The 25953-nt window shown below is 40.7% G+C and overlaps 3 protein-coding genes across 9 annotated transcripts; 1 reads left to right on the top strand and 2 right to left on the bottom strand.

Annotated features, from left to right (window-relative positions):
* Nucleotides 1-52: 52 nt before the first annotated feature.
* Nucleotides 53-14154, bottom strand: dnm1l (dynamin 1-like). Of its 5 annotated transcripts, none has more exons than XM_031565002.2 (20): nt 13914-14154; nt 12464-12608; nt 11320-11355; nt 10529-10575; nt 10115-10186; nt 9809-9895; nt 9483-9645; nt 8706-8826; nt 8335-8466; nt 7930-8136; nt 7701-7821; nt 7420-7575; nt 5643-5732; nt 5413-5505; nt 5227-5280; nt 4772-4840; nt 3593-3751; nt 1568-1677; nt 1260-1419; nt 53-460 (listed from the first exon to the last, which is right to left on the bottom strand). In XM_031565002.2, exons 1-20 carry the CDS (start codon nt 14013-14015, stop codon nt 404-406), a joined length of 2181 nt encoding a protein of 726 aa, XP_031420862.1. In that variant the 5' UTR covers nt 14016-14154; the 3' UTR covers nt 53-403. The 5 variants fall into 5 exon arrangements, with proteins under 5 accessions (XP_031420862.1, XP_031420865.2, XP_031420866.1 ...); XM_031565005.2 differs by lacking the exon at nt 13914-14154 and adding an exon at nt 12713-12751; XM_031565006.2 differs by lacking the exon at nt 4772-4840.
* A 270-nt stretch (nt 14155-14424) lies between these two features.
* Nucleotides 14425-19659, bottom strand: dnajb9a (DnaJ heat shock protein family (Hsp40) member B9a). Of its 3 annotated transcripts, none has more exons than XM_012842523.3 (3): nt 19476-19659; nt 18509-18739; nt 14425-18113 (listed from the first exon to the last, which is right to left on the bottom strand). In XM_012842523.3, the coding sequence occupies exons 2-3, from the start codon at nt 18723-18725 to the stop codon at nt 17629-17631; spliced, it is 702 nt and encodes a 233-aa protein (XP_012697977.1). In that variant the 5' UTR covers nt 18726-18739; nt 19476-19659; the 3' UTR covers nt 14425-17628. The 3 variants fall into 3 exon arrangements, with proteins under 3 accessions (XP_012697977.1, XP_031420870.1, XP_031420869.1); XM_031565010.2 differs by having other exon boundaries at nt 19506-19659; XM_031565009.2 differs by having other exon boundaries at nt 19512-19659.
* Nucleotides 19660-21167: 1508 nt separating this feature from the next.
* Nucleotides 21168-22964, top strand: LOC122132814 (galectin-2-like). The gene is made up of 4 exons (XM_042707451.1): nt 21168-21226; nt 21320-21399; nt 21621-21783; nt 22092-22964. Exons 1-4 carry the CDS (start codon nt 21224-21226, stop codon nt 22236-22238), a joined length of 393 nt encoding a protein of 130 aa, XP_042563385.1. The 5' UTR covers nt 21168-21223; the 3' UTR covers nt 22239-22964.
* The last annotated feature ends 2989 nt before the right edge of the window (nt 22965-25953 follow it).

The following is a 25953-nucleotide window of genomic DNA, read 5'->3' as shown; positions in this document are numbered from 1 at the left end:
GGATGAGTGCAGTTGAAATCAAACCACAAACTAAAAGCTGATGAGCCACAAATAAAGTTTTTCGTACTCTACCTTTAATTTAAGCTACATCAGGGACCCAACATTCGTGTCAACTGGAGGCCGTTTGCAATGATAAGCCTTTCATGGTTACTTACACAACGTACTTACAACTGAGAGATTCCACTGGACACGGGCGTGTGCAGGTGAATGAAGATATGCGATACCCTTCCTGTAGTCCAACAGTCCATATATTACATAATAAAACTATGTTCAGCACACACAAATTGACACCAGTGCATTTTCAAGTTGGCCGAGCCGGTACTCCGGAGGGGAAGGGGGCTCCGGCCGGTGCGGGGCTTGGGTGCGGGGAGTGAGGGAGTGGCGGGGTCGGGAGTGGAGGTCCTCACCACAGGTGGGTCTCTCTGATCTCAGCAATCACCTGGCTGGCTCTCTGCAAGGCCTGTGAGGACAACCAAACAGGATTTGTGAGCACCAAGTCAGCTAATGTCAGTGACTAGTAAACTATGTGTGGAGGAAAGAGAACGATGCATCGGCAGACAAAAAAAACAATGAAAGACAAAACACCAAAATCATCTAAACACTACCAATTCTTCATAAATGTATGTTTGAACTGTTCCAATGAATGCCTTGTCCTAACCGTGCAGCTCATAACCTTCAACCAGTCATGTCTAACAAGCTCATTTATATCCTGCTAAAATCTGCCATACAGTATACACATAGACAGAATTTCTGTGGTAGCCAATAAGTGTACTTTTATCATTCCTTTTCCTGGAAGCGTGTGTGCCTCAGTGACGTGCACGGGAATACTGCTCCTGTGTTTTGATTGTTTTCTTATTTTTCTTATTTTTCTCTCTCCTCTTTGGAGGCGGCGCGCATTCCTGTGCTGTTTTTACTTCAACAGAAGATGCCGCAAAATACGAGGAATATCTTTCAGAGCTGAAGTTGTTTTGGAGTGGAAATAGCTGTGTGCTAAGTGGAAATTATAAAATTCTATGCATCTATGCATTCTATGCATGCAGTTTGCCTGACCCTTATGTTTGTGACCTGGACCTTGATTTGTGGATTACAAATTGCGGTGCTCGCTGTTGTGCATAATGTAAATATTGGAGAATATGTAAACACACACTATAAACGGTCAATTGTCTTTGTCTGTCAGTACCAGCCCAATACAAGCATCAAATAAAAACGCTAATGGTCAGCAGGAACGTAACGACCTCGGAGTGCTCATCAGTACGCACCTTCAACATGTCAGCAGCTTCATTCCGGCGCTGGGCCATGTCCTCAGACTCTGTCAGGAGATCGTCTAGGAGACCAGACTTATACAGCTGACCCACTAACTCACTCTGTAGGCTGTCCTTCACATGGTTCACCAGAAAGTGCATCACGGCCTTTGGCACACTGCGATACAGAATAATAATACAGAATGAGGAGGCTGAGGTCAAAGGTCAAACATACATGTACATCTAGAAGGACTTGGAGTGTGACTCTCACTCAGTAACATTAAATTGATGATATTAAAAGGTGAATTCAAATAAAATGGATCTACCTGTCCTGGATGTTTTTGCGGACAATGAGGAAATAGGACTTGATAAGCCTCTCAATAACCTCACAGTCTCTTTGTTCCCGTGCTGAAAGCTTCCTAGCAACTGGAACAGGCTGCAAGGCAACAAGAAAGACCCACATTTATTCCGAGATTATCCCTCTGAGAAATGGGTCAATGGCTCTTGATTCATGATGCTGAGGAAAACTCAACAGTTTAGCACCCACTTGACAGCAAATGTTTTGGCCAATTCAGTTTTTTACTTAAACTACTTGAACTTTTTTATTCTTAGATTACACTTCAGTGTTTCCCCTACCGTTATATTAGGGGGGCGCCCCGCCCCCCCAACGGCACCCCCCGCCCCCCCTGGAAGGTCAAGTTAATTTTGTTCAATTTTATTTTCTATAAAGCGCCAAATCACAACGGAAGTAATTTAAGGTTACTTTTCCTATAGAACAGGTCTATAGCTTGTTCTTTTATTAAACAAAATAAATAGCCTTATGTTATTTATCTTATTTACACGACGGCATGTAATTTCTGTCTCTACATGGTCGCGCGTTTACAATTCTCTGCTCTCTGTATCGCGCATGGCAGAGTTCCGCCGCGATGCGCACAAACACACAGACACGTGCGCGCACACACAGGTGAGCACGCTCCCACCAGCGGACAGAATTGGGCTTAAGAACCAGTGCACAGCTACGGACACTTTTAAGCTTTAAAAAACTAATATCCAGGCGTTCATGAATCCGGCAGAGATCTTTTCCTCGGTAGGGTCGACAATGAGGCCCAATGAGAATGGCTACAACAGACGTGGAAACAGAACGTACGTACAGAATGTCCGCACCGAAAATTCAGAAATAGATCTGGCTTCCATTTTTTATCTTTTTCCGTGAGTTGTGCGTGGCCCTTTTTACATAGAGTCTGCTAATAAATCTATGAAATGTAACGAAAATTATTTATTTTGCTGTGAATAATGAAGGAAGCAATAAATCCGATTATTTGCCAAACCCTCAAGACCTGTTGCCATGGAGATTTAACGTTACTTTCTGTTTGAAGACAAGGTAGCAGCTAGTGTTGAAGAATGGATGACTTGAAATTGGACGACTTTAAATTAATATATGAAATTGAACATCAACACCTATACGGATAAAATAAATAAACAAGGATAGCAAAACAGATTGATAAGCAATGAGAACGGCAGAAACACAGGCAGGACGTCAGATGACGAGACAGATCATAGTGACACAGGCTGTTTTTTTTTTTTTTTAATTTTCGTCATATGAAGGCTGAGACATTCATAACATCTTATTCAGTCGTACTGGTCCTTTTGTAATGCCAACATGTGCACTTCGTTGTGGATAAGTAAAGCCTATTTTGCTAAATTTTTGTAGTCCTGGTAATCTTTTGTTTGGCATATTGGTGAGGTTATTAAGAGGACCATTTCTCAATCGTTTTGTTCTTGATGAATTAATGTTTGTTTAATAATCAATTATTTTTCAACAAATAACTCAATTATAATTACAAAGAGGACAATTCATAACTTTTTATCGCAACTTTCACTTGTTTCGCCAATTTCATTGCAACAAAAACCTAAAAATAAAAACTTTCATCGCAACTTTTTGGAAAAGCTCCTGCAAAATCAGGAATTTTAGGCCGCAAATATCTTAAAAAATGTTCTTCCAGAAGCCCAGAAAGATACACAACTGCAGCGACAAAAGCTGCACACTTTGTGGATAATTGTCATAAAAAGACATGTTCCGATGTTTAGTTGTTATATTGACTGCTGTCATTAAAAGAAACACATGAACACCATGATTCCTTTAAGCGTTTGTGTCGGTGGCCACGCCGCGTGCACCGTGCCGCAGCCCCCCCCCCCCCCACAAAGCTGTAAACCTAGGGGAAACACTGCACTTCATACATACTGCCTCATACATACATAATACATAGTGTTTTTGAGACAATCAACCACATCCCTGACCAAACGTTAAGTGCCACTTTCTTAATGGGAACAGGTAGAAGGGGCACACCCACCACGTCTAGGAGGTTGACTGCATAGCCCTTCTGGGGACTGAGAGGCATCAGGGCCTGTGATCTGCCTCTGTCTTCCATCATGCCGTCCTCTCCCTTCCTCAGCATTCCCCTCCAGTTGCCCGTGCCTCCATCCTGATCTCCCTGGGCCGCACCACCTGCCTGCAGACACACATACACACCAGACATGAGGCTGAGCTATCCAACAGCAGAACACTCAACAACTAGCCTCGCAGAGCAAGACGTACATGGCAACATTAAAATAGATGTCTGGGGACAACCATGGACGAATTGGCCCTGACGATAAGTCTGTGTCAGAACGCTCTGAACCAATTCCTCCCAATTGTGGGGCTCAAGGTAGCACTTCTGATTCAAACAGAAAACAGTAATGGTGAATGGTGCCTTTTACAATTTTTTGACGAATTTAGAAGAGCTACCCACGTTTGCAGCGGATTTAAGTCTATGTCAATTTCAACATTTCAGCTGTCCCCAGCTGTCCGAGTACCAAACATGCACTGAGGATCATGCAATGTCTACTGCTAAAAAGTTACAACCACACAGTCACATCATTCAGCCAAGCAATCACAACACATCAACTCAGTATCACATTGTAAGTCAGGCTCAGGGAGCAAAATGACCAACAAGCATTCAGCAAAGACAATCTTAGTCAAACATGTATGACATGCACACGGATGGAGACCATTCAGGATTGCACTCAGTTAAAGATGGCTTATGTCGGAGTAGTTCACGAAAAAACAGTACCAGGACCTAAACTGACTCAAGGTTAAAGGTTGCTTCTCACAGGCAGTGGGTCAACATGCAGGGCAGATGAGGACGACACAGGCAGGGCAGTGAGTACATTGAGAACATTTTTTGACATTGTTCACACAAAGGAATAAGCAGGCACCTCACACTGCAACAAACCACAACAAACATTTGAATGGACGTGGTTTATCCTTGTTTGTTTGACCATGCAGAGGAGACTGTGGTACTGTTGCAAAAAAGCCAATAACTGAAGGCCTACAATCTTTTTTTTCTCTTCTTAGCACAGTGTTCGTTCAACATTGGGGGAAATTAGATGGACTGTAGAGCTCCAGTCAATGGCAACTGATTGATGGTTAGGAGAGTAGTGGGGCCATCATACATGCTTTGGGTGCACAGTAAACTACAGGCCCCACACACCTTAAGACCCTCGCCCTCAGGAGAGCCTGTTTGCTCAGTAGGGGACTGGCCACCTGGACCCTTAAGGGACTAGAGAGGAGGAGAAGAAGAAGTAGAAGAAGAAAAAGAGGAGGAATAAGAAAAAGAGCAGAGGACTGAACAGAGTTTCTAAAGAAATGGAAGGCCTGATTTTGGCAAAAAATGTCGCAAGCCCCATTTGATCTTTGAGAAACTGGGTCGGGGAAAAACTCTCCCTCGTTGTGACAAAAGTTTCAAATATCCAACAAGGTCTGAATCAAGAAAGGAGAGACATCAATGGGTGTGTACAACAAGTAAATATCTGTCATACCCAAGAAAGAGTCACCTACTGCACAGACAAAAGTGGAAGTAAAAGTGAAACAGTGAATGTGAAAGAGTAAAAAAGGTTTGAAAAGACAACAAAGAAGGAAGGAGTGATGGCGGGGGGGGTGCAGTACCTTATCCCGTGGCACCGCAGTGGGCAGCTCCCGCATTCGGTTACGTCTCTGCTCCTGCACACAGAACATTTCAAACGCGTGTCACACAGCACAACGCAGAAGTACTGTCCGTCTGTATTAAAGTTAAATTACAGCAAATCAGCACAAGTGTCGAAGTCCGTTTCGTAACGAGAGCGAGACACTCACTTCAATGTTGTTGTTCATCAGGCCACATGCGTCAGCAAAGTCTGGGTGCTTGGTGTTGATGTAAGCCAACTCGATTGCCACCAAGTTGTGAACCTAAAAAAAAAAAAAAAAAAAAAAGACACAAATTGCAAACTAAATGTATATTGAGTGCATTGAGAATGAAGAGACATTAGTAATGTAGCGACATTCCATTCTTATTCTGTACGAGTCGATAAGAAAAGAGAGTTTACCATCTCATTGGTGACTGGCAGCCTTTTCCTGAGGAGGGAAGTCACAACTTCCACAATGGCATCATGAAGTTTTGGGAACCTCAGTAACTCCTGTTGACAAAAGAGAAGGTTTTGTGAATATGTCTGAGCAGCATGATTGACAGCTGATGTTGATTTATTTAGCAGTGCACCTAAATAGAACAGTGTGCAGTCAATAACTAGGCAAAAGGTTAGTTACTAGTGGATTGGGTCAATCTATGCATTGTTTTGTATCAAAGGGGCTATACAAATACAATGTATTATTATTATTATGTAAACTAACGCCAAAAGGGCTAACAGAAGTACTGTTCAGTAACATTTCCTGGGTCATTCAAACACCACGTGACTGACTCCAGCCACTGAATCTTCATGTGAGCCTTTAAACATGTGTGCCACAATACTGATTAATGGAGAAAAAGAGAGAATACTTTGCACCCAATATATACAACACATATAAAACATATATAAAACACAAAACAGTCAGTGTTTGTTTTTACTTTTTATTGACTTGTACTGCTAAGAACCTCAATTAAATAATAATTATTAAGAAAAAAAAAAGAGATTTATATATCCGGTCACTGTGACTGAATGCCGGAAAATAAAGAATGTAACAGGAGATCCTGAACACTGGTTCTGAAGACGGGCAGCCTTCTTTTTGAAGGAGTTTCCTAATGCCTAGAATCTTCAGGAAGCGTCCAGACTAGACAAAGCAAGCCTTGAAATGCTATGACTTATTGAGACGGCACCACTGTCATTGATACTTCCAAGCCCACCTTGCTCGTGACACTTTGGCACGGACAGGGAGAAATGATTAAGCTGTGAGACACACATGTCAACATCAGAGGCTTGTGCGAGGCAATTCACATCATGCGATTCATCCGAGATGGCAGCTTCAATTGGGAGACTTGGTTGATCAAAGAAATGGAACCTTTCATGGGAATACCCGTCTCTCTGGAATTTCTCTTTGGAGGAGACTGTTGTAACACCAGACACCGTAGCGGGCCTTCTACTTATTATGATGTCTTTGTTGCTACAGGTCTTCCTGAGGGGCCGCAGAGAATTCAGGCTCCTGAACTGGGAGTGTATCTGCTGCACTATCTGACTGTTGGTCCTGATCAGCTCCTGACGTCGCGTCAGCTGTGCTGAAAAGGTCTCTGACAGCTTGCAAGGCAGGCCTGGTAAAGGCAGGCCATGCCGAAGCTCAGCAAGAGGGGGCAGAGTCTGCTCAAAAACAGCCCGGGGGTGACGCGTACGATGGAGGCTGATGTCAAAGTCACCATGTCCGAAGCCACTCTCTTTCAGAGATGAAAACTGTGGGACAGATGTACTGCTGAAAAACCAAGAGAACCTATTGCTCATCTCACGCATGTCTTCCTGCATCCTTCGGTTTTTTTCAAGTATAAGCTCATATTGTTTGCGGTAGTCCATGGTGTTTAATGCTGTTTCTCATCACATTAAGGACGGGGAGAAGGTGTAATCCTGGTTAACTGACTCAGAATCAGCAGGTTCCATTGGAAGGTTATTTTATGTTAGACCATTGTGATGTCACAAATCAGAAACAATTCCTTGCCCATTCATGCCATAACAAAAAAATATTACAAACTAAATACAAATAGTTACTGTTGCACCATTCAGCTATGTGTAGATGTGTGTGTGTGTGTGTGTGTGTGTGTATACATATATATAGGTGAATATATGTGTGTGTGTATAAATATATATGTGAATATGTGCGTTTGTGAATGCGTGTGTGTAAGTGTACCTGCGTGCTGTAATTGCTGCAGTGCTGGATAATCCTCTGCATCTCCTCATGCACCAGCTCCACACAGCGCAGACTGGGCTCCTCCAGCCGCTTCACCTGTCTTTTCACCAGCAGCTCAAATGACACCTCTGGCACAAAGAGCGCAGGACGGGGACCCTGCACACACACACACACACACACACACACACACACACACACACACACACACATCAGCCAGCTGCCCCTCTGTGACTGTGACTTTTTGCAAGGGCTCAGAACATAAATAGATAATTAATCCCCACCGTGGCATTCCTGATAGCGGTCAGCACATCGATGGTGGTGAGGCCACCCAATGGATCCACCGACTCCAGTGTTCTCCCAAAGGTCTCGTGGAAAATGTAGCAAATCCTTGCACCCCCACATCTGAAAGATTCATTCAATTACACACACCTGAAATTCACAGAAAATCACGAGCCGTACAGACTTTTGGTGATTAGTCAAAGCCAGTGGGAACAAAGCATAGGCACTCACAGTTCAGCGGTCTCTATATATTTGGCTGTGCCCTCAATGGTGTTGCAGTACTCTGTGGCAAACTTGGTGATGAGTTGGAGGAGGGTAGAGCTCTGGTCTTCAACGGGCTCCCCATAGCTGCTGAGCAAAGACTGGTACTGGGCCGACAGCACATTTATCCGGGTCTTCAGCTCTGGCAGGCAGTCACGAATGTGATGCATCAACAATCTGCCCATGGAAAAACAGACATTAATTTGGAGGCAAATTACAAGTTGTAATTCAAGTTTCATGTCATGTCAGCATCTAGTTTTGCAGCATATAAAATTACACTTAAACTTAATGTTTAGGGCCGTATAATCAATGACTTTATGGATAACTGACATTACTGCAGCACTTTAAGGTTACTAAAACAGTGAAATGCCCTACCTATTTAATGTCCTAGCCAGGTACTTGGTACCATTTCTGTTCGCAAGGGAGGGGTACTTCTTCTGCAAGAAGGCATGCTCATCACGGATGGCATCAGCTACTTTTTTCTTGTTATTGATATCAAGTTGGCTCCTAAAACAGAAAAAGAATAGCACTGACATCAGAAATAATTACAAGTGAGGCAACACCAATGCAATGAGAAAGAAAACATCAAAGTATCAACAAAAACTGTTCTTATTAGGTAGTTATTTGAGCTTGACCATGTGCATATGTACATAAACAAACAGTTCCCAAAAATAAGAGTAGACTCTCATTGGGATAGGAGCACATGTTGGGATAAAGCTTTGGAGGCGCTTTAGAAAAGGCAATACCTGTTTACCACACCAATAAGCCCCAGCTTGACCGGGATGACTCGCCCCATAAGTACATCCATGGCATCAGTCCCAGCATCCATCAAGTCTAGCTTTGTCACCACGGCTAATGTCCTCCGGCCTGCCAAAAAGCAAACAGGCTTACAGTAAGCTCTAAAACGTAACAATCAGACTCTCACGTGCATCACTCAGCCACTGTCATGAGTTTACTCTCAAAAATTACCTTAAAGGGGGTAAGAATCTAAACAGTGAAAAAGGGTCCATGGTAAGGAGGCATCAATAATTTATATATTAATATTTAATTATGTTCAGAAAAGTGCTTCCCGGGTTCTCACTTGGACAAGGAAATCAGAACACATCACCCCAGTCCTCCACTCCCTCCACTGGCTTCCAATCAACCAAAGAATAATTTTCAAGTCCTTCTCCTAGTTCACAAGGCCATAAACACTACCGGCCCAACCTACCTCCAGGACCTCCTCACCCCTCATTTCACATCAAGGACACTTAGGTCCGGAAACTCAAACCTCCTTGCAGTTCCCCGGACAAAATTTACTAAAATGGGAGATCGTGCCTTCTCCTCACTGGGGCCACGACTCTGGAACAAGCTCGTGACTGTCTATACTATGTTAAGCACCTTGAGATTTCTTTGTATTTTAAAGTGTGCTATACAAATAAAATCCATTATTATTATTATTATTATTAATAACAGAGACAGAGACAAAGAGAGGAAAAAGGAGAGAGCGCTGAAGATGCCTGGCATGAGGTCAAGGGACTTACCATCCGGGTCCACCTCTCTGGCCACTTTGAGGGCTTCTGAGGTGGCCATGTCTGTGTTGGCTGCCGTCACGGCCAGAATGATGCTGTTGGGGTTGCTAATGTACTTCAGAATCAGCTCTCGGATCTGGAGCTCAATGTCTTTGGGCTGGTCTCCCACAGGGACCTGAGACCACAGACAAAAACACACAAATACACAAACACAAACTGCATCAACCAAATCTATCTTCTCTGCCAGCCAGGCACTGAATAGTAGAAAGTTGTACAACCGGTTATGAACCTAGAGATTACTAGAGAAGACACACAATAACAATAAGACATGGCAATACCTTTGTGATGCCAGGCAAGTCTACAAGCGTCAGGTTAACAACATGAGGGGAGAAGACCTTCAGGTGGATAGGCTCATCACTGACACCCTGCAGAAAATGTGAGATGAAAATCAGTGGAGCCACTCATTCAAATTAAATTAGTTAAAATCAGATACACATCGATTACAATTTAATGACATGGTATATTAATGTGGACTATGGACTGAAACATTTAATGCAACCAATATTTTGGTGATAGCTGCATGCCAAATCAAGTAGACTTACTAGCTACAGCAGATAAGTTTGGCAGGAGGAGAAAGGTCATACCTTGTTATTGCCAGAAATCCTTTCAGTTTCATTTTCAATTTCTTGCCTGATTTCTTCGAAGTCTGTGTAAATCTAGAGGACAAAGACATGTTTCCTAATGTGACACGATGGAGATCTTTTAAATATTACTATACTAAATCCATTTGAACATCTTATTTCAATTTCCCAATACAGGCACCAAAACAATAGGCAAGGCTCTACCATAAACACAGTAAGATATATAGGGCAGTATCAGTGCTATATATAGATCACCACAGAACTTTATCTGTTGAGGCATGAAGAGGTTAGCTATAGCACACGTGCGTTTGCACACGTAACCCTTTTGCTTTATTCCCCACAGCTTCCTGTTTTCACAAGCAAGTACAGTAGGTTTTGTTCAGGAGGGATTTGATTAATCATGGTGTGAAAACGTACCTTGCTTTTGGTGTGTAGAAATTTTCCCCATTCGTCTCCTTCAATACCTTTGGGGGGAAAAGAAGAACCATGAGATGCTCAGTGCCCTAATATTCCACAGTGTCATGGGGAACAGATCACACAACACCAGCGATGGTAAAACACTGTCATAATGTTTAAGGCCTCAGGGGAACTAGCTGCTTGTTTGTTCAGCTGGTCTGGATGTTTTTGCTCTAAGAGGACAACAACTCTGTTTACAAGTTCATCAAACAGTGTGACAAAAGGATTAATAACAGACAACATTTGTGACAAGCCAAAGTGTAGTGCATCATGAAAGAAAAGAGGGCAAGAGAGACAAGGAAATTCTAGAAAATGTGCAATTTTCCATTCTAACATCGACTACACTAATTACAGCTAGGCTAATGGGGCACACCAAGGACATGACTGCAGTTAGTCAGGCTAGCAATTACAAATTCTGAGAGGAGGTTCCTTCACTGTGTTTATGGACCTGTTTGAATCATTGTGTGAATCCAAACAGTTACCAACCGAAAAACAACTAGATTTCTGCACACCCCTACTCCCCACTTACTTATCGAGAATTTCACCCCATTAAATCACAAGAATTAATGTAAGACAACCATACTAAATCTTGTACATTTAGCATGTTTTTGACTCCTCTGAGTAAAGCTAGGCAACTACGACTGGAAGCATTTAAAAAAAAGAAAGAATTGGTGGAGGGATGGGGGCAAATAAAGTGAGGTCAGTCCAAAGCTGCTCAACACAAAAAGGGCAAGGAACACGGAAAAGGAGACCTTTGTAAAGGCGTCCATTTTTCCACGTACTGGGGTCTGCAGTTTGAGAGAGATGACAAGGAAAAGAAAGGTTAGGCCAGGCGCAGCAGGTCTTGTAGCACTATATGCAACCAAGCCACACGTAGCCGTGTCATCATGAGAGCTCAAAGGTTCACTGCTAGGTCACACGGCTACTCTCTTATCTACACTAAGCAGCACTGCACTACTAGATGACTATATAGGCCAAGACATTTTGTCCGTGTTGGAGAGGGCTACTGAAGTGTACCATTCCCCCCACTTTTGAGCACAGCGGTGGAAGAAATCTCTGAAGATGAAAACAATGCATGGTTATGTAGCAGTTCATGTATTTACACATATGTATTTACAAAGACCATCCTGCAATTCCAGAAGGCTACACCTATTCGACTATTAACCTAAATACACTTCCAAAAATGTGTTGAACGGTACTGAGACTGGTTGTCTAAATATGTTGTACAGTACTAAGACTGGTTGTCTAAATGTGTTGTACGGTACTGAGACTGGTTATCTAAATGTGTTGTACGGTACTGAGACTGGTTGTCTAAATGTGTTGTACAGTACTGAGACTGGTTATCTAAATGTGTTGTACGGTACTGAGACTGGTTGTCTAAATGTGTTGTACAGTACTGAGACTGGTTATCTAAATGTGTTGTACGGTACTGAGACTGGTTGTCTAAATGTGTTGTACGGTACTGAGACTGGTTGTCTAAATGTGCTATACAGTACTGAAACTGGTTGTCTCTGGCACCAATCCATCAAACAACAATCTCATTTAGATGGTGACATATCAGGAAATATTTAGGTAAAGCTACATACTTTAGTGCCGCCTAAAGTCATATATCCAGTCACTTTACTTTCTAAATGTCATCTCTGTCATTTTAAACCATTGCAGTGACAGGCCTGCAGCACTGACCTGTAGGGCAGCCATAGTCAATGTCCGTGACAAAGGACAAAATACAAAAGGGATGCACAGACTTGTCCTGAAAACACCATGTGCTGACAGGCACACACACATTCATACACTTTTGGCCATTTGAGTCACATCTGACCAGACCAACCCTCACAGCATACACAACAATTGGCTCTTAAAATGTGATGACAAAAGAGTTGGTCTCATGTGCGCTACCATTTTCATCACCAGTCTTCCTTCGGTCCTCTGGGTCAACATGGACGAGCTGTAAGATTAGAGGTCGACGAGTGACGATGCCAGTGCCACGGGGTAAGACGTCTCTGCCGACCAGACTCTCCAATACCGAGCTCTTTCCACTGCTCTGTAAATGACAAAATAAAAACATAAACTCACAAAAGCAATTCACATCAAGCTTCACAGAGTAGGATTTAGCTGACCAGGTTCAAAGAGCTAAAACTAGCCTACATTTTTAACAATGCACCACCGCATCTCTAATAGCAAGAGGACAGACTCATATAAAAACATGTTCACATTGTCTCACTGTCCTTGTGACACTGTGATGCCTTGCCACTTGGGTGCCAGAAAGGCCAGACAGACACATCCTCTTAATAGTCCAGTGAAAGAGCAAGAATAAGCTGTCCCTTTAAAGCCATCATGACCAGAATACACCCACTTGCCCCAAAGACTAGCAAATCCTTTCTGCTTTAAATGCGTGCCATGGCACACCCCCAGGACACGTTTATACACAGTACATGCAATTCATGACCACTTTACAATATAACAATCAACCCCCCCCCCCCCCCCCTGTTCATTACAAGGCTGCGAAGACACTTTGAAGTACAAGAGTATTTCTTAAGGAAAGTTTAGTGATTGCACCATGTCCAGTTCAGACCCTCAGAAGTGCCCTAATCTGATCACATTATCGGGGAATTTATAGTTCACAGACACAGCATATATTCCACATTCTTACTATACGTCACACCATGCAATTGAATGTATGAATGGCAACACGCAAGTGCATTCCCATCAATATTCTGAAAAGTGTATTATAGTAATTAGTGGTCACCTACTTTGTCATAAAATACACTGAAACAATACAACATTGCCCTACTTTTAAAAAAGTTTCATGTCCTTCACATAAGGCGGTTTTCCAATATGAACAGCTGTGCTTTCACGCCTGCACTCTCAACAGTCAGATGCTGGGGTACAGTGTCGCATCATTCATAGCCTGCTAACGTTAGCTATGTGTTCTGCTAACTGGGCTAAGATCCATATCCGCAATGACAGAATTGTTCTATTGAAATGTGCGGTCCTTTTCGTATTTACAAATTGAAACTACATTGTGATGACTTCCGAAAACAATTATTCTAAATGCGAGTAGATATACATGTAACAGTCACGACAGGGTAACTGCATGACCACCGCCAGCTAGCTTGTATTTAGCAAGTTATGTCAAGTGTCAAATGCAGATCAAGTCCACACAGTGGAGATAGCTAGCAAGTGAAACACAAGTCACTTCACAAATGTACAAATGATGCGGCACAAATATGAACTAATACGTTTGCCATCAAGAAAACGAGACTGGTAAGGTTATTTAGTAAATGATTCCAGGTTTACCCACATGACCCACACAAACAATCCATAACGTCAGCTAGCTATCCCTTACCTGCGTGCCAACCACAGCTATTTGTGGCAGCTGAATTATGTCTGCTCCGACCGTATTGAAAACATCTTGGAGTTTATTTATGACTGGAATAAGGGCTTCCATGTCTCCTAAAACGGGTACCAGTGAAAATGAATGGACTAGCTATACAGCTACACTGCTAAATACGGCACAAAGTCATCCAATGTCCCTCACAGCGCCATTTAACTAACCCGGCCTATAGAAGAACTGCGTACATATGAGTGTGGTGCATTCTGGGACTTGAGTTGTAAGGTTGAGCAAGAGAGTCACTCAAACTGCATTCAAAACTACATTTCCATATAGTAGCTCTGCACTGAAAGGAACAGTGCAACTTAATTGCCCACACAACAGTAACTAGGGAGGTCCAAAATATTATGGGGAAGCGTGCAAAGCCAAAAACAACAAACAAGTTTTGTCAAGCATGAAACTGTGATTCACTTAATTGAAGCCTAAATATTATGTGCTGTACAAAATAAAACCACACAAGACAAAATCAATGGAATACAGGGCTTTTATTTCTCTTCCAATATACATAGGCTCCAATCTGCTTAACAAACATGTCATCCACAGGATTAATATACTGAAAGTGCTTGAACTCATCAAAAAGACAAGGCCAGCAAGTAACAGTGGTACTGTATCAACAGGAGGAATGGGGGAGCTGGCACTTCAATATTGCACTTCCACAAATAACACAAAAAATGAGGTAACAGGTGATATGTCAAGGAACACAGTATGCATCATATTCACATGTGGTCAATATTGTGGTCCTTACTAACTGAAACATGGATAAGGTACAATGTGTATACAGTGGGTGGGTTACATTCTGGTTATCTGCATTAACTTGTGTTTTTGGTACATTTTGTTTACATACACAATGTGATGTGCACTAAACCAAGAACAAGAATACAAATCAACCTATGGGGATATGCCAAGATACATATTAAATTTGAAAGCGCTGATTATTAATATGGTTCAGAGTGGGTTATTTTAAGAAAGAAAGAAAATATACAAATTTCACAAAACAGGAAAGGTAAAAAGTAAAATATAAAGAATCAAAGAGTAGTTATGCAGCTGCTTCACAAAAAGGGCTGCCACACTGCATTATATCCCAACGGTGCTATAAGAATATTTGTTTAAAACATTCCAAAATGAACTAGTAAAAAAAAAAAAAAAGTAGTAGTAGTAGTTATCAAGTGTCAAGTCAGATACGTCAAAGAGGAAACCTGCAAGTCCTGTAGGGGACTATTTTGACTTGAATAGTGAAAGCAGTACAAGCGGATGCATGGTAAATTCAGGTGACAGAATCTGTGGCATAGGAATAAAAGGGGAAAAATTCCCCAAGTCTTAAAAATATAACGAGACAGGGCATGAGTGACACTTTTTCAGCAACCTGTAAGTTACCTGTAACTATAGGCTACTGGTAGGGTTGACCGTGAAAACCCATGTCATATTGTTTGCCTGAAATACATGGTTGAAATATTTAATCGTGCTCTTGCCTTTTATGTGTATTAAAGATGCAGTCCGCAATTCTAATCCCATAGACTTTTGGTCCTTTAGCTGTCTATTCAGTGTTTGTGATCTAAAAAACACTAGTGTTAGTACAGTCTTGGCACTGTCAACTGGAAACAAACATAGTGGCTTGGACCGAGCTGTAAACAATCCTAGCTAATTAACAAGGTGCTTCAGGTGCACAGAAGGGAGGAGTGTCATTTGATTGGCTGTTGAGCAGAAATATAAACAAACTTTCGCAAAACCTAATCGCAACAGGCTTTCAGTGCGAAACAAATGTAGCCTACTACAAATTTTAGGTAAATTTAGTCTTGAAATGTTGATATCTTCAATAGATTATTCTTCATGCCGCACTATTTCTTGACAACTCTTTCTAAAACTAAAATTGAAACTATAATAAAACAACAAAAGCGAGTCCATGAAATAAAAACGAAACTGAAACTAATGAAACCTCTGGTGAATTAAAACTAAATGGAAATTCAGATTGAATACAAACATATTATCAAAACAAAAATGAATTTGAAAATGGAAAGCTATAATAACCTGTCAGGAATGGTGTTTTTAAATTGCTAAAATCTTATCTAATTCTTGGAGAAATGAAATAATCCACTTTTTGCTCAATTTAATATAACATAAATGTCAATGGATGTTGATGAAGAAACCAATGGTAGCCTTGATCTATCATATAAATGTTTCCATGTTACATGTAGCCTTCAGTCCCCAATGTTTAGTTTACTTCTGCAAAGGGAGAGGAGGTAGGGGTGTACAAATACACCCCTAGTAATACACTACTCCAAAAGGCAGCTAGTCAGGCTTTCATCCAGCCCCTTTAAGTGCTTACATTATCAATGTACAACAGACTTTTGAGGAGTAGCTTCAACTGTGTAACTAATAAGTTCATGTTGCAGAAAAAAGGCACCTCTCTAACACATGATTTACATTTACATTTAGTCATTTAGCAGACGCTTTTATCCAAAGCGACTTACAAGGATGTATACACATTGTACATTTACACTGATGGCACACTGCACATCAGGAGCAATTAGGGGTTCAGTGTCTTGCTCAAGGACGCTTCGACAGGGAATCGAACTAGCAACCTTCTGATTACTAAACGACTTCTCTACCTCCTGTACCACTGCCGCCCCCATGCCGCGATACATGCATGACCAATGAAACATAAACTTCAGAGCAGAATTCAGAGCAAACCTACAGAGCCCCAAGGGACATGGGTGCACCAGATATCACGCGCGCACTCAATACTTTCCTGTGAGAACGGGAAACTTTAAAGACTTTTTTCTTGCCTATATTCCCATAGGGGCTCCGTACAAACCAGAGCAGCAATTCAGTACAAAGGTGTTGGGTCATTCAAAGTAAAATCAGAAATTCTAATTGAACTAAATACTCCCGGAGATGTAATCAGTGCCAGGCAAGAAGGCATGAAGCTTGCTGGTGTTCAAAAATGAAACAAAAACAGTAGAACATAAAAGGACTGCTCCACCTCTTAAAATATGTGGATGTCATTCTCAACCAAAATCAAATCAAACTTCTGTCAGTGTATTATATAAAAAGTCAGTTCAATTGAAAGCTTGAAACTGTATAAATAGCTGGCAAGACATTCATTTCAAAACACCATGTAAATGAAGGTAACGTTTTGGTCTTTCTATATTCCTATATTCAAATCATTCCTTCCAAACTACAGAAGGAACGATACTGTTGTAAAATTCAGCTAGGTTGGGTAAAATTTGAGGTTGGCTAGGTTGTCATTGGTTTACCCAGACCACATATGAAGTGTATTAAAGTCTGGGAACTATAACCTTCTCTTACTTGACAATCAGGTGACTCGTGACAAACAGGGGTGTCGTCTCATACTGTCCCTACCATTTTAAGACACATTGTAAACAAAACATATTTTCTCTGACTGTATGTGCAGACCCCTGTATAAAGGTTCAAAAGAACTTGCAGATTCCTATAATATCTGTCTGGCCAAGTTGCTTATAAAGATATGACTAACATTAAATGCACCAAAACCAAACTATCCTCTAACCTTGTTAGGCAGCTTATACTTGTACTACAAAGTACTATTAACTTCACTCTCATTTCACAGCAGCAAACCTAATAACTTAGAACTCCAAAGACCTTCTCCCCAAAGAGTTTAACTCCAGACAAGCAGGCGCTCTCCTCAATTCCATCAGGACCCACTGCAGTCTGTGTAAGTGGTCACCATGTTCCCTCTGCGCTGCGTTACTGTCCTGCACTGTTGTTTGGTTGTGCCCTGGAACTGACTCTCAGTTTGCTTGGACTGTCTGTCGAAGGTGAACATCTTCTCCATGTCGTCGAACATGTCATCGAAGAGGCCAGCCCCGAAACCGCCCTGAAAGTGCCGCTTGTGGCGTCCCTGTGCCTGCTGGTGTGCCTGCTGGTGAGCCTGCTGGTGGGCCTGCTGATGGGCCCGCAGGTGGTCCTCAAAGTGTCGCCTGTGCTGGGCATGCCGGTTCTGGGCATTCCGGTCAAAGTCTCGGAACGTGTCTTCAAAGTCAAAAGTGTGATGGAAGTGCTGTCCTCCTCCTCCTCCGTCCCCACGCCCCCCTCCTCCAGTAGCTTCATTGAAGAAAGGACTATGTCCCATCTGGTCATACTCTTGTCTCCTCTTCTCATCAGAAAGTGTTTCATAGGCTGAGAGCAGAAAGAAAGGAAATTATAGAAAAACTGGAGGAGATAAACTGCATCCTGCAGCAAAATTTCTATACAAGTGAAATCTAAGGGGATAAGCTTTCTAGTAACATGTGGTTGAAATCTGTAAACACAAACATGGTAGTTACAAATGTAACTGTGGTTGTATGACTATCAAAAGTCCATCAGTGGTGGCAGAGCCTATCTATTTTATGGATCTTAAATCACGCTTCATGCAATGTATAGCATTCATAGGCTGGAGTCAGTAGGCATGGAACACAATTCACGATTGTGAAATACATAACTACGGTATACTCTGATGTACAAAAAACATTAATTACATGCTGTGAAATACAATACTATTCTATAAACAAAACAGAAAAAAATAATTTTCTCACCCTCAGCAATTTCCCTGAACTTTGCTTCAGCGTCAGGGCTTTTGTTCTTGTCAGGGTGGAGCTTCATAGCCAACTTGTGAAATGCCTTCTTTATCTGACGTTCAGTGGCGTCTTTGGATACACCAAGGATGTCATAGTAGTCTTTTCTGGCCAGGATAAGCTCTGTTATCATTAAGATGCACACTGCAAACATCACTGTTGATTGTGCTGTGGCCATGGTATCAGTTTCTCCTATGAAATTGAGAAAAACAAGCAAGTCACAGAAATGACAGGTAGTCCATGATATCTGACTATGCCACATGACAAGACATTTGATATCAGTAAGTCTGGACTTAAGAAAATGACATTTATCAAAAGAAACACAATGGTCATTTTTTTCTGTTTTTTTCGTTTCGTTCTTCTTTTTCGAGACAGATATTCATCACTGTTCTTCTGATTAATTTCATTAATTTTCATTAGTCAATTACAATGTGATATCTTTGCTTTTTTCTGATGATCTGCTCGGAACCTTCTGGTTGTGTGAATATGATTAACAGGCAAGGTAACAACGTAATGCTATGCTAGATAAGAGCAGTGCCTATGGGTCGTGGCTAGCGAATTCATAACACTTAGTGAGGTGGCTATCTAATGTTAACGTCAATGAATACGTTAGACATTAACGATGATTTAGTATCGTCAGTGTAGCGTAGGAGGACGTAATATAAAAACCGTAAAACTAAAAAGTTGTATCTTGCTTTTGTCATTGTCTAATTTGCGTATTATTAAATCTGTTATCCACATTTACTACACAACTAAACTCCTCACTAGTTTATCATTACATTAGTGTAGTGACATACATAACCAACGTTACCTTAACTGGCAAATCATAACAAGACAAGCATTAGATACAGAGCTAGCTGTTAGCTGTGACAGCTAACATTAGACACTTGACGGGCACACCAACAGGATATTAGGACAGTCGACTTACCGTCTCAAGAAAAAAAATGAGAAAACGTACACTTGCCTGCACAACCGCAGAGGGGAAAATAGCCAGATTATTGGTATGAATTGGTAAAGTTAGCTAACAAGCTAACTTAATAGCTAGCTGGTACCTCTCCTGACATTCTACAAGCCGCTGTCGTCCCAGGACCGAAACAACACGAAACGTAATTTCATTGGGCGACACCACATCACATGACTTTGAAGCACGTGTAGTGTAAGGGCCAGACAACACGATTTGGCAAATTGCCCACGTGCAAGTCCTGATGATGAAGTCAGTTTTCTGGTTGTGGAGTGTGAAGCTGTAGTTAGCTCCCTATTCGCTGCTCCTTATTCGAAGTTCCGTTCCACTTTAAATGCAGCGCAGCCTACTGCAATGTGGGGATTTGACCAGCGCGTACCTTTACCTGAATAAGAACCTGATAAGTCATACATGCAATTTTTTTTTTACTGGGATGAGGACTAATAAAATAACAAAGTAAAAAAAGGTCTCTAGCCCCGTTTTATATTGGATATATATGGATGATTGATGGATGGATGATATATGTATATAGTATAGTTGAATAACAGTTTATTATCGCAGTTATTGTTAGAAATATTGTACAAATGACATGATGATATTACCAGAGGTATTTGAGCGAACGTTTCTGAAGTTATAGGCTATCCATGCAAATGTTTAGGCCTTTGGGCTTTTACTTGGATATGGTCAGGTACACTAAAACGAATACATATATAAATAAGGCACCACATACCTTTTAATAGTTGGAAATAAAATTAAATCATTTCTAATATTTGCCGATATCATGAGGAAGTTCCCTCAGTATCCCTACAGGCTTCAACTTGGAAGTGTTCACATAAGAGCAGTTAAGTCCATTGTTCCATGGATTTTTGGCCTGTCTGAGAAGAAGTTATATCAATTTCATATGTAATATACACAAATTGCAACAAGCAAACATTATGTTAAAGACATATACATATACATTTAACCCACCCTACTACTGAGAAGACTATAAATGGATACCGGTATTCATAAATTCATAAAATGTAAAGATACCTGGGGCATGCCCTCAGTATAAAACATGTCTGATAGACGTTCATACATTTAGGCTACTTCTTCGGACTAGAAATTGGATGTAGAAAGATTAACCTATGATGCGCCTGTGTTCCTGACAGAATAAATATGACTGAAATAAACACATACATGTTCAGATTCAGTGTGATTTCCCTATATCTCTTGAATGCAATGTCTTGACATATATTTTCAGTTATTTATAGAGACAGTGGCTGTTATAAGTGGCTGTTTCTAGACAGAAAAATATCAAAATGTTTCAAGGCACCAAGTACACTTTGTTTGGGATTTATTCATGTATCACATGATATTTAGTATTGATCTGATGCAATACAAACTCTTTCAGGAGAAGTCCAGGTAATCTGGTAAAATAGCAATGCATTGTTAAGGAGTGATTGAATCACTTTAGCTATGTCACTTTGTGAAAGTGGCAATCTATGAAATCAGAAAGTTCCTCTGTTTTATCTTTATCACCAATGTGTTAGGAGCTGGGGCCATTGTATGGAGCAACTGACCTGATGAAGAAACATTGTAAATATAATCATGTGTAGTTTTGTTAAAACGTATAAAACCAGTGAACCACCGCCTCTCAAGCTATCAGTATCAAGCCGCCAAGGACACCCTTTCAGCCAGCTGCACTGTGCTACTATACTGAACCCAACCAAAACATGGTAATCTTATTTAACAATTAATTTGTAATGTACATGTTTGATTATTTAGAGGTTATTTGATATTCTTGAACATTGTCATGTTTGTTTGTGCAGGAGTGTGAGCTCAAGAATATAGTACTGAGACCTGGAGATCAACTGAAAATACAGGGGAAAGTTCTCAGTGATCCGGAGAGGTAAAAAATCAGTAATCAATCAATCTAAATCATCAAAGTAAAAAGCTAATGTTACAATATTACTGAGCAAAGACTCCATGTAGTGGTGTATTGTGAAAACCAGATTTTCGTTTTGGCCAATTTAATCTGGGAAATTTCGAATTCTAAATGATTCATGTTGATTCTTTGATCAGTGGATACGTCATGTTTGTTACATGTTAATATGCTTTGTTGTCGGACAGGTTCCAGATTGATCTTGGTGCTGATAAAGATAACCTGTCCCTGCACTTCAACCCACGCTTCAAAGATGATGTAGCGATTGTCTGCAACTCCAAACATGAAAGTGTCTGGGGTGACGAGGAAAGGCATACCAACAACCCCTTTCAGCCAGGCACAACCGTGACGGTATGAGAAATGAAAGAGAATAGGTTCTGTTTTACTTTATTAGGCACAACTTTGTATGATTTCCTGGCACTTTCAGAAAAGAAAACTTTGTTTAATTTTAAGCATGTGAGAGTGAATATGGTATAGTTCTGATTCAAATATTGTAGTCAGTTTTATAATCAGTTTTTATCTATTATACCATATGAGGAGATGTTGCAATTGAATGAACACATGGACATATTATTGTCTCTAGAATTGAAAAAAAAATGTTTTTATTTGTTTTCATGATACAGGTTATAATTGTTTTCTTACTTGTTTTCATGATGCAGCTTAAAGTAAAGATGACTGGCAACCTGTTTGAGGTGGAACTGCCCAATGGAGAGGAGATCCAATTCCCTAAAAGAGAAGGCCTTGATGTAATCAGTTATGTTAGGGTCAAAGGTGATTTTAAGCTCACCTCTTTCAAGATCTATTGAGATCTTTATTTTATAATTTATCCAGATGCATTTCACCTCTGACATTGTGTCATTTAAATGCATACATCAATAAAAGATGCTTAAAAAACAAACAAACTATGCACTGCCTAAAAGTCTGTGAAAATATACACTAAGTGAGTTGGAACATGGCTGCATGATATGCATCACTATTCTTTAAATTCACCAGCAGCCTCTTGGCATATAAAAGCCTATGACTTTCATAACTCATAGAACAGATGTTTGGCCACAGAACTGCACAACACTGAACATTGTATGTTGTGCTTTTTGTATGACAACCCTAGGACATATTTTATAAATCACTTTAGGTGTTACTACCTAAACAGTTAACCAGTTAATGCCAGATGGCTATTCTGATTAAACAACACATGCAGATACAGAGTATCGGTCACCATTTCAAGAAGGCTGGAGGGAACCGTGCGCCCTCTAGTGGTATCTAAAGTGTTTTGCAGGTTGGCTAGAAAGTGACTGAATTGTGTAACTTTTATGGAACTGAACTGAACTTTTATGGAATGTCTCTGCTCATTTTAGAGTATCAATATTTAAGCACTGTTTGTATGTTTCAAAGTAAAAATTGGAATGTAATGTCCTCTAAAATAAAAAAAAAGGTTGGTAGCTGTAGAAAAGGTGGGTAGGCACCAATGTTTAGAAAAAAACGGTACTTCTCAGGATTCCTATAATGGACAATAAAGACTCATGATTTTATTCCCAAACATCTTGATTTGACATCAATGATTAATTCAGACACACATGGTATAGGCACAATCAGCTTATTACATATTGGTGTGTTGTTTTTTAATGCTTTCCCCTGTTCAAGTACAAGGAAAGGAGGTTGTTGGCTGGAAAATGGTATCAATACAAGACATAATTGCTGTCCTGTTGTCACTCATCATATTCTCTCTATTCTTCTTTCCTGTGGTAGACTAAAGGGAATGTTAGCAGCCCATCTACAAATTGTACACTTACATTTATGGCATTTCAAAACACTACAAATACAGATATGCCTTTGTCCCACACTCATAATTATGTGTGTCATTATAAATATGGCATTCTAACTTTTTAAACTCCACTTTTCACATTATGACCTAAGACTAACAGTAAAATGGACTTTCACAAAGCTGAATCAGTGATTACGTTTTCACCTGACTGTTCGAGTCACATGTGTTCTCGTGTTTGTCTGCCTTTCCTCTCCACTTCCTTTGTCCCCTCTCCCTTGCCATCTCTTTATATTATAAGAATATATAAGAATATTGCTGTGAGGGTTCATTTACTTAGGCTAACTCATGTATCCAATTGAACATTCTTTAAACTCTTAGCGACAGTAGGCTCCTAGTATTGCAGTATCATTTACCACAAGCAATGGCACCATTTTCAGGATATGTATATTAGGGAATGATTTTTCATTATAGGAAACGTCAACAATGAGATTTTAAATCATGCAGTTCCACACTCTATCATGTGTCTATCATGTGACAACATGAGATGCATGATGTTCTTATCATGGCAGTCTAATTTTATATTGGTCAGAGATGTTCATGGAACAAATTAAAGTTCAATATTCAATAGTTCAAAGTTCAATCCTAAATAAAAATGAAACTCATTCAACCTGTTCCACTCACCTTCATTTAGACTCAGGCCAGCCATATTAGTGATTTCAATATGACAGTGATTTCTGGGAAAGGAAAATTCGTTTTCAGTCGACTTATGTTAAGTCTGGTCAACATTTTAATCAGCTGTTTATATACAAATTGAGAATGTAGGTGCACTTAACCTAAGGCAGCATTGTACAGCACTGACTTAACATGATGCATGCTAGACAATAGCCGTTTATCCATTATCGAGCCAGTGCCAATGCATGCAGGTTCTGCAGTTGCTCTCCATCATAGACACAGGGAGACCTGAACCGCCAAAGCTGCAATAAACAACACCACGCAAACACAAATGAAATAGAATGGCAGTTAAAATCAGCTTTGTTTTCATTTCCCCACTTGATTTTTACTGTCGTTCTAATAACACTTTTATCCTGTTCTGTTTGACTTCTTGAGAGGCACTGGCCAAACAAAAAGGAACTAGGATGAATGAAATAAATCATATTTGATGTCATATATTCTTTCATCCTATTTTTTTAGCTTCTATAAATCAAGGCTTTCATCATAATACCTGAAAAAATTAAACTAACAAAAAAACTAAATAAAAACTAAACTAAGTCAATTCCTCAAAATAAAATAAAATAAATAAAACTACGTATGCTGTTGTACAACTCACAAAAAAACTGAAAGGCTAAATAAAAAAAAATAATGAAAATGTAAAAACTATAATAATTCTGATCCCAGCCAGTAGCTGGGGTGGGACAAGCCTTCCACAGAACAATACAAAGTCAATGGGAGTGTGACTTTGCGTGCTGCCCTGCTAGGCTCTCACAACATACGGATTTATGTGCATGTTGCTTCAAAGAATGACCACATAATTAAACACATAACATACACATAGCATTCCGACTTAATATTTCAAATACACTACACTTGCCTTACAAAAACACAAAAGACAACAACAACAACAACAACAACAACAAAAGGCAAGTCAAACTCCAGGTGACCGCTGGCATGTTGCCCTTGGGATCCGTAAAGGGCTTCCTACAAGTGCAACACGCACTGCCTATAGACTAACGCAGTCACTTCCTGAACATCAGAAGTAATGTTGACATCTTTAGCCTTGTCTCGTTGGACATACAGCCTCAAATGGCGGACGTTCACTTGTGACTCCACTGTCAACCAGAGTGGACACTCCTTTGGTTGAGATGGACTCCACCTTAAAAGGTCCTGTCCAATATTCCTTCATCCCATTCCCTAACTTCACTGCTTTCTTGTTTTTTTGCCAGGAGGACCTAAACCCCCTCCTTGACATTAAAACATTTCACACTCCACTTCAACTCAAGTTCTGCCTTTTGTCTACCTTGGGCAATTTAAATGTTCTCCTGAACTTGGGCATGGACTTCAGCAAGAAGGTCTGCTTGTTTCTGCATAATTTTGTCACCATCGTCAATCACAAATGCATCTAACTGTGGATTGGAGCTGCAGCTGGGATGTACCCCATCAACAGCAAAGAATGGGCTGACCCTCGTGGAGCGCTGTTTCGAAATTTTATCCAATGAACAGCGGGTCTCTGTGCCAAAAGAGTCTCAGTAACCTTCAGTGCCACCTCTGGAGACTTCTTACCTCTCAGAGGCATAGCCACGACCCACTTGTAAAACAAACAAGTTAATATTAATATATGGCCCCTGCTCGTCTCTGGAAGTGGCTCAATTAGATCAACACCCAGGACTTACCAGGGACCCTCAACCTTGATGGGGTGTAGTGTGTGGGTGCTACAGTTTTAATGGTGTCATGTCTTAAGTAGCTTGCACAATGCCCCAACAAACTCCAACAAATCCCAACATTCTAAAGTTGGCAGTTGTTGGTACCTGGCAGGTGACTGTCTTCAGAATGTCCAGTAAACCAACTGCCAGCTCCACACTGCTCAGACAGTAACAGACTTTTTCCAGCTAGCTACTTACTTTTTCAATTGTGTGTCGTAGTATCATTTTAAGATGAATGAGGTTAGACACCATTCACAAGAAGCGACCCATTCCTCTACGTCCCTTTTTTAGTGACAACCAATTATAATTTTCACATTATCACCCTCACACACAAAGACACGC

Source organism: Clupea harengus, chromosome 3 (genome assembly GCF_900700415.2).
Source record: "Clupea harengus chromosome 3, Ch_v2.0.2, whole genome shotgun sequence".
Taxonomy (NCBI): Eukaryota; Metazoa; Chordata; class Actinopteri; order Clupeiformes; family Clupeidae; genus Clupea; species Clupea harengus.
Note: the sequence above shows the minus strand (reverse complement) of the source record. Positions and strands in the feature narration are given on the sequence as shown.

What these genes read in the sequence shown, in the direction of transcription:
- dnm1l (XM_031565002.2), bottom strand. Translation starts at nt 14,015, where the DNA reads ATGGAAGCCCTTATTCCAGTCATAAATAAACTCCAAGATGTTTTCAAT. An exon ending in CAGAGAGGTGGACCCGGATG is followed by an intron (nt 8,827 to 9,482) that starts GTAAGTCCCTTG and finishes GCTTTTTGGCAG; the next exon opens with GCCGGAGGACATTAGCCGTG. An exon ending in GCAGCAATTACAGCACGCAG is followed by an intron (nt 5,733 to 7,419) that starts GTACACTTACAC and finishes TTTTGTCAACAG; the next exon opens with GAGTTACTGAGGTTCCCAAA.
- dnajb9a (XM_012842523.3), bottom strand. Translation starts at nt 18,725, where the DNA reads ATGGCCACAGCACAATCAACAGTGATGTTTGCAGTGTGCATCTTAATG. An exon ending in GTTCAGGGAAATTGCTGAGG is followed by an intron (nt 18,114 to 18,508) that starts GTGAGAAAATTA and finishes TTCTGCTCTCAG; the next exon opens with CCTATGAAACACTTTCTGAT.
- LOC122132814 (XM_042707451.1), top strand. An exon ending in GTTCTCAGTGATCCGGAGAG is followed by an intron (nt 21,400 to 21,620) that starts GTAAAAAATCAG and finishes GTTGTCGGACAG; the next exon opens with GTTCCAGATTGATCTTGGTG. An exon ending in AGCCAGGCACAACCGTGACG is followed by an intron (nt 21,784 to 22,091) that starts GTATGAGAAATG and finishes TTCATGATGCAG; the next exon opens with CTTAAAGTAAAGATGACTGG.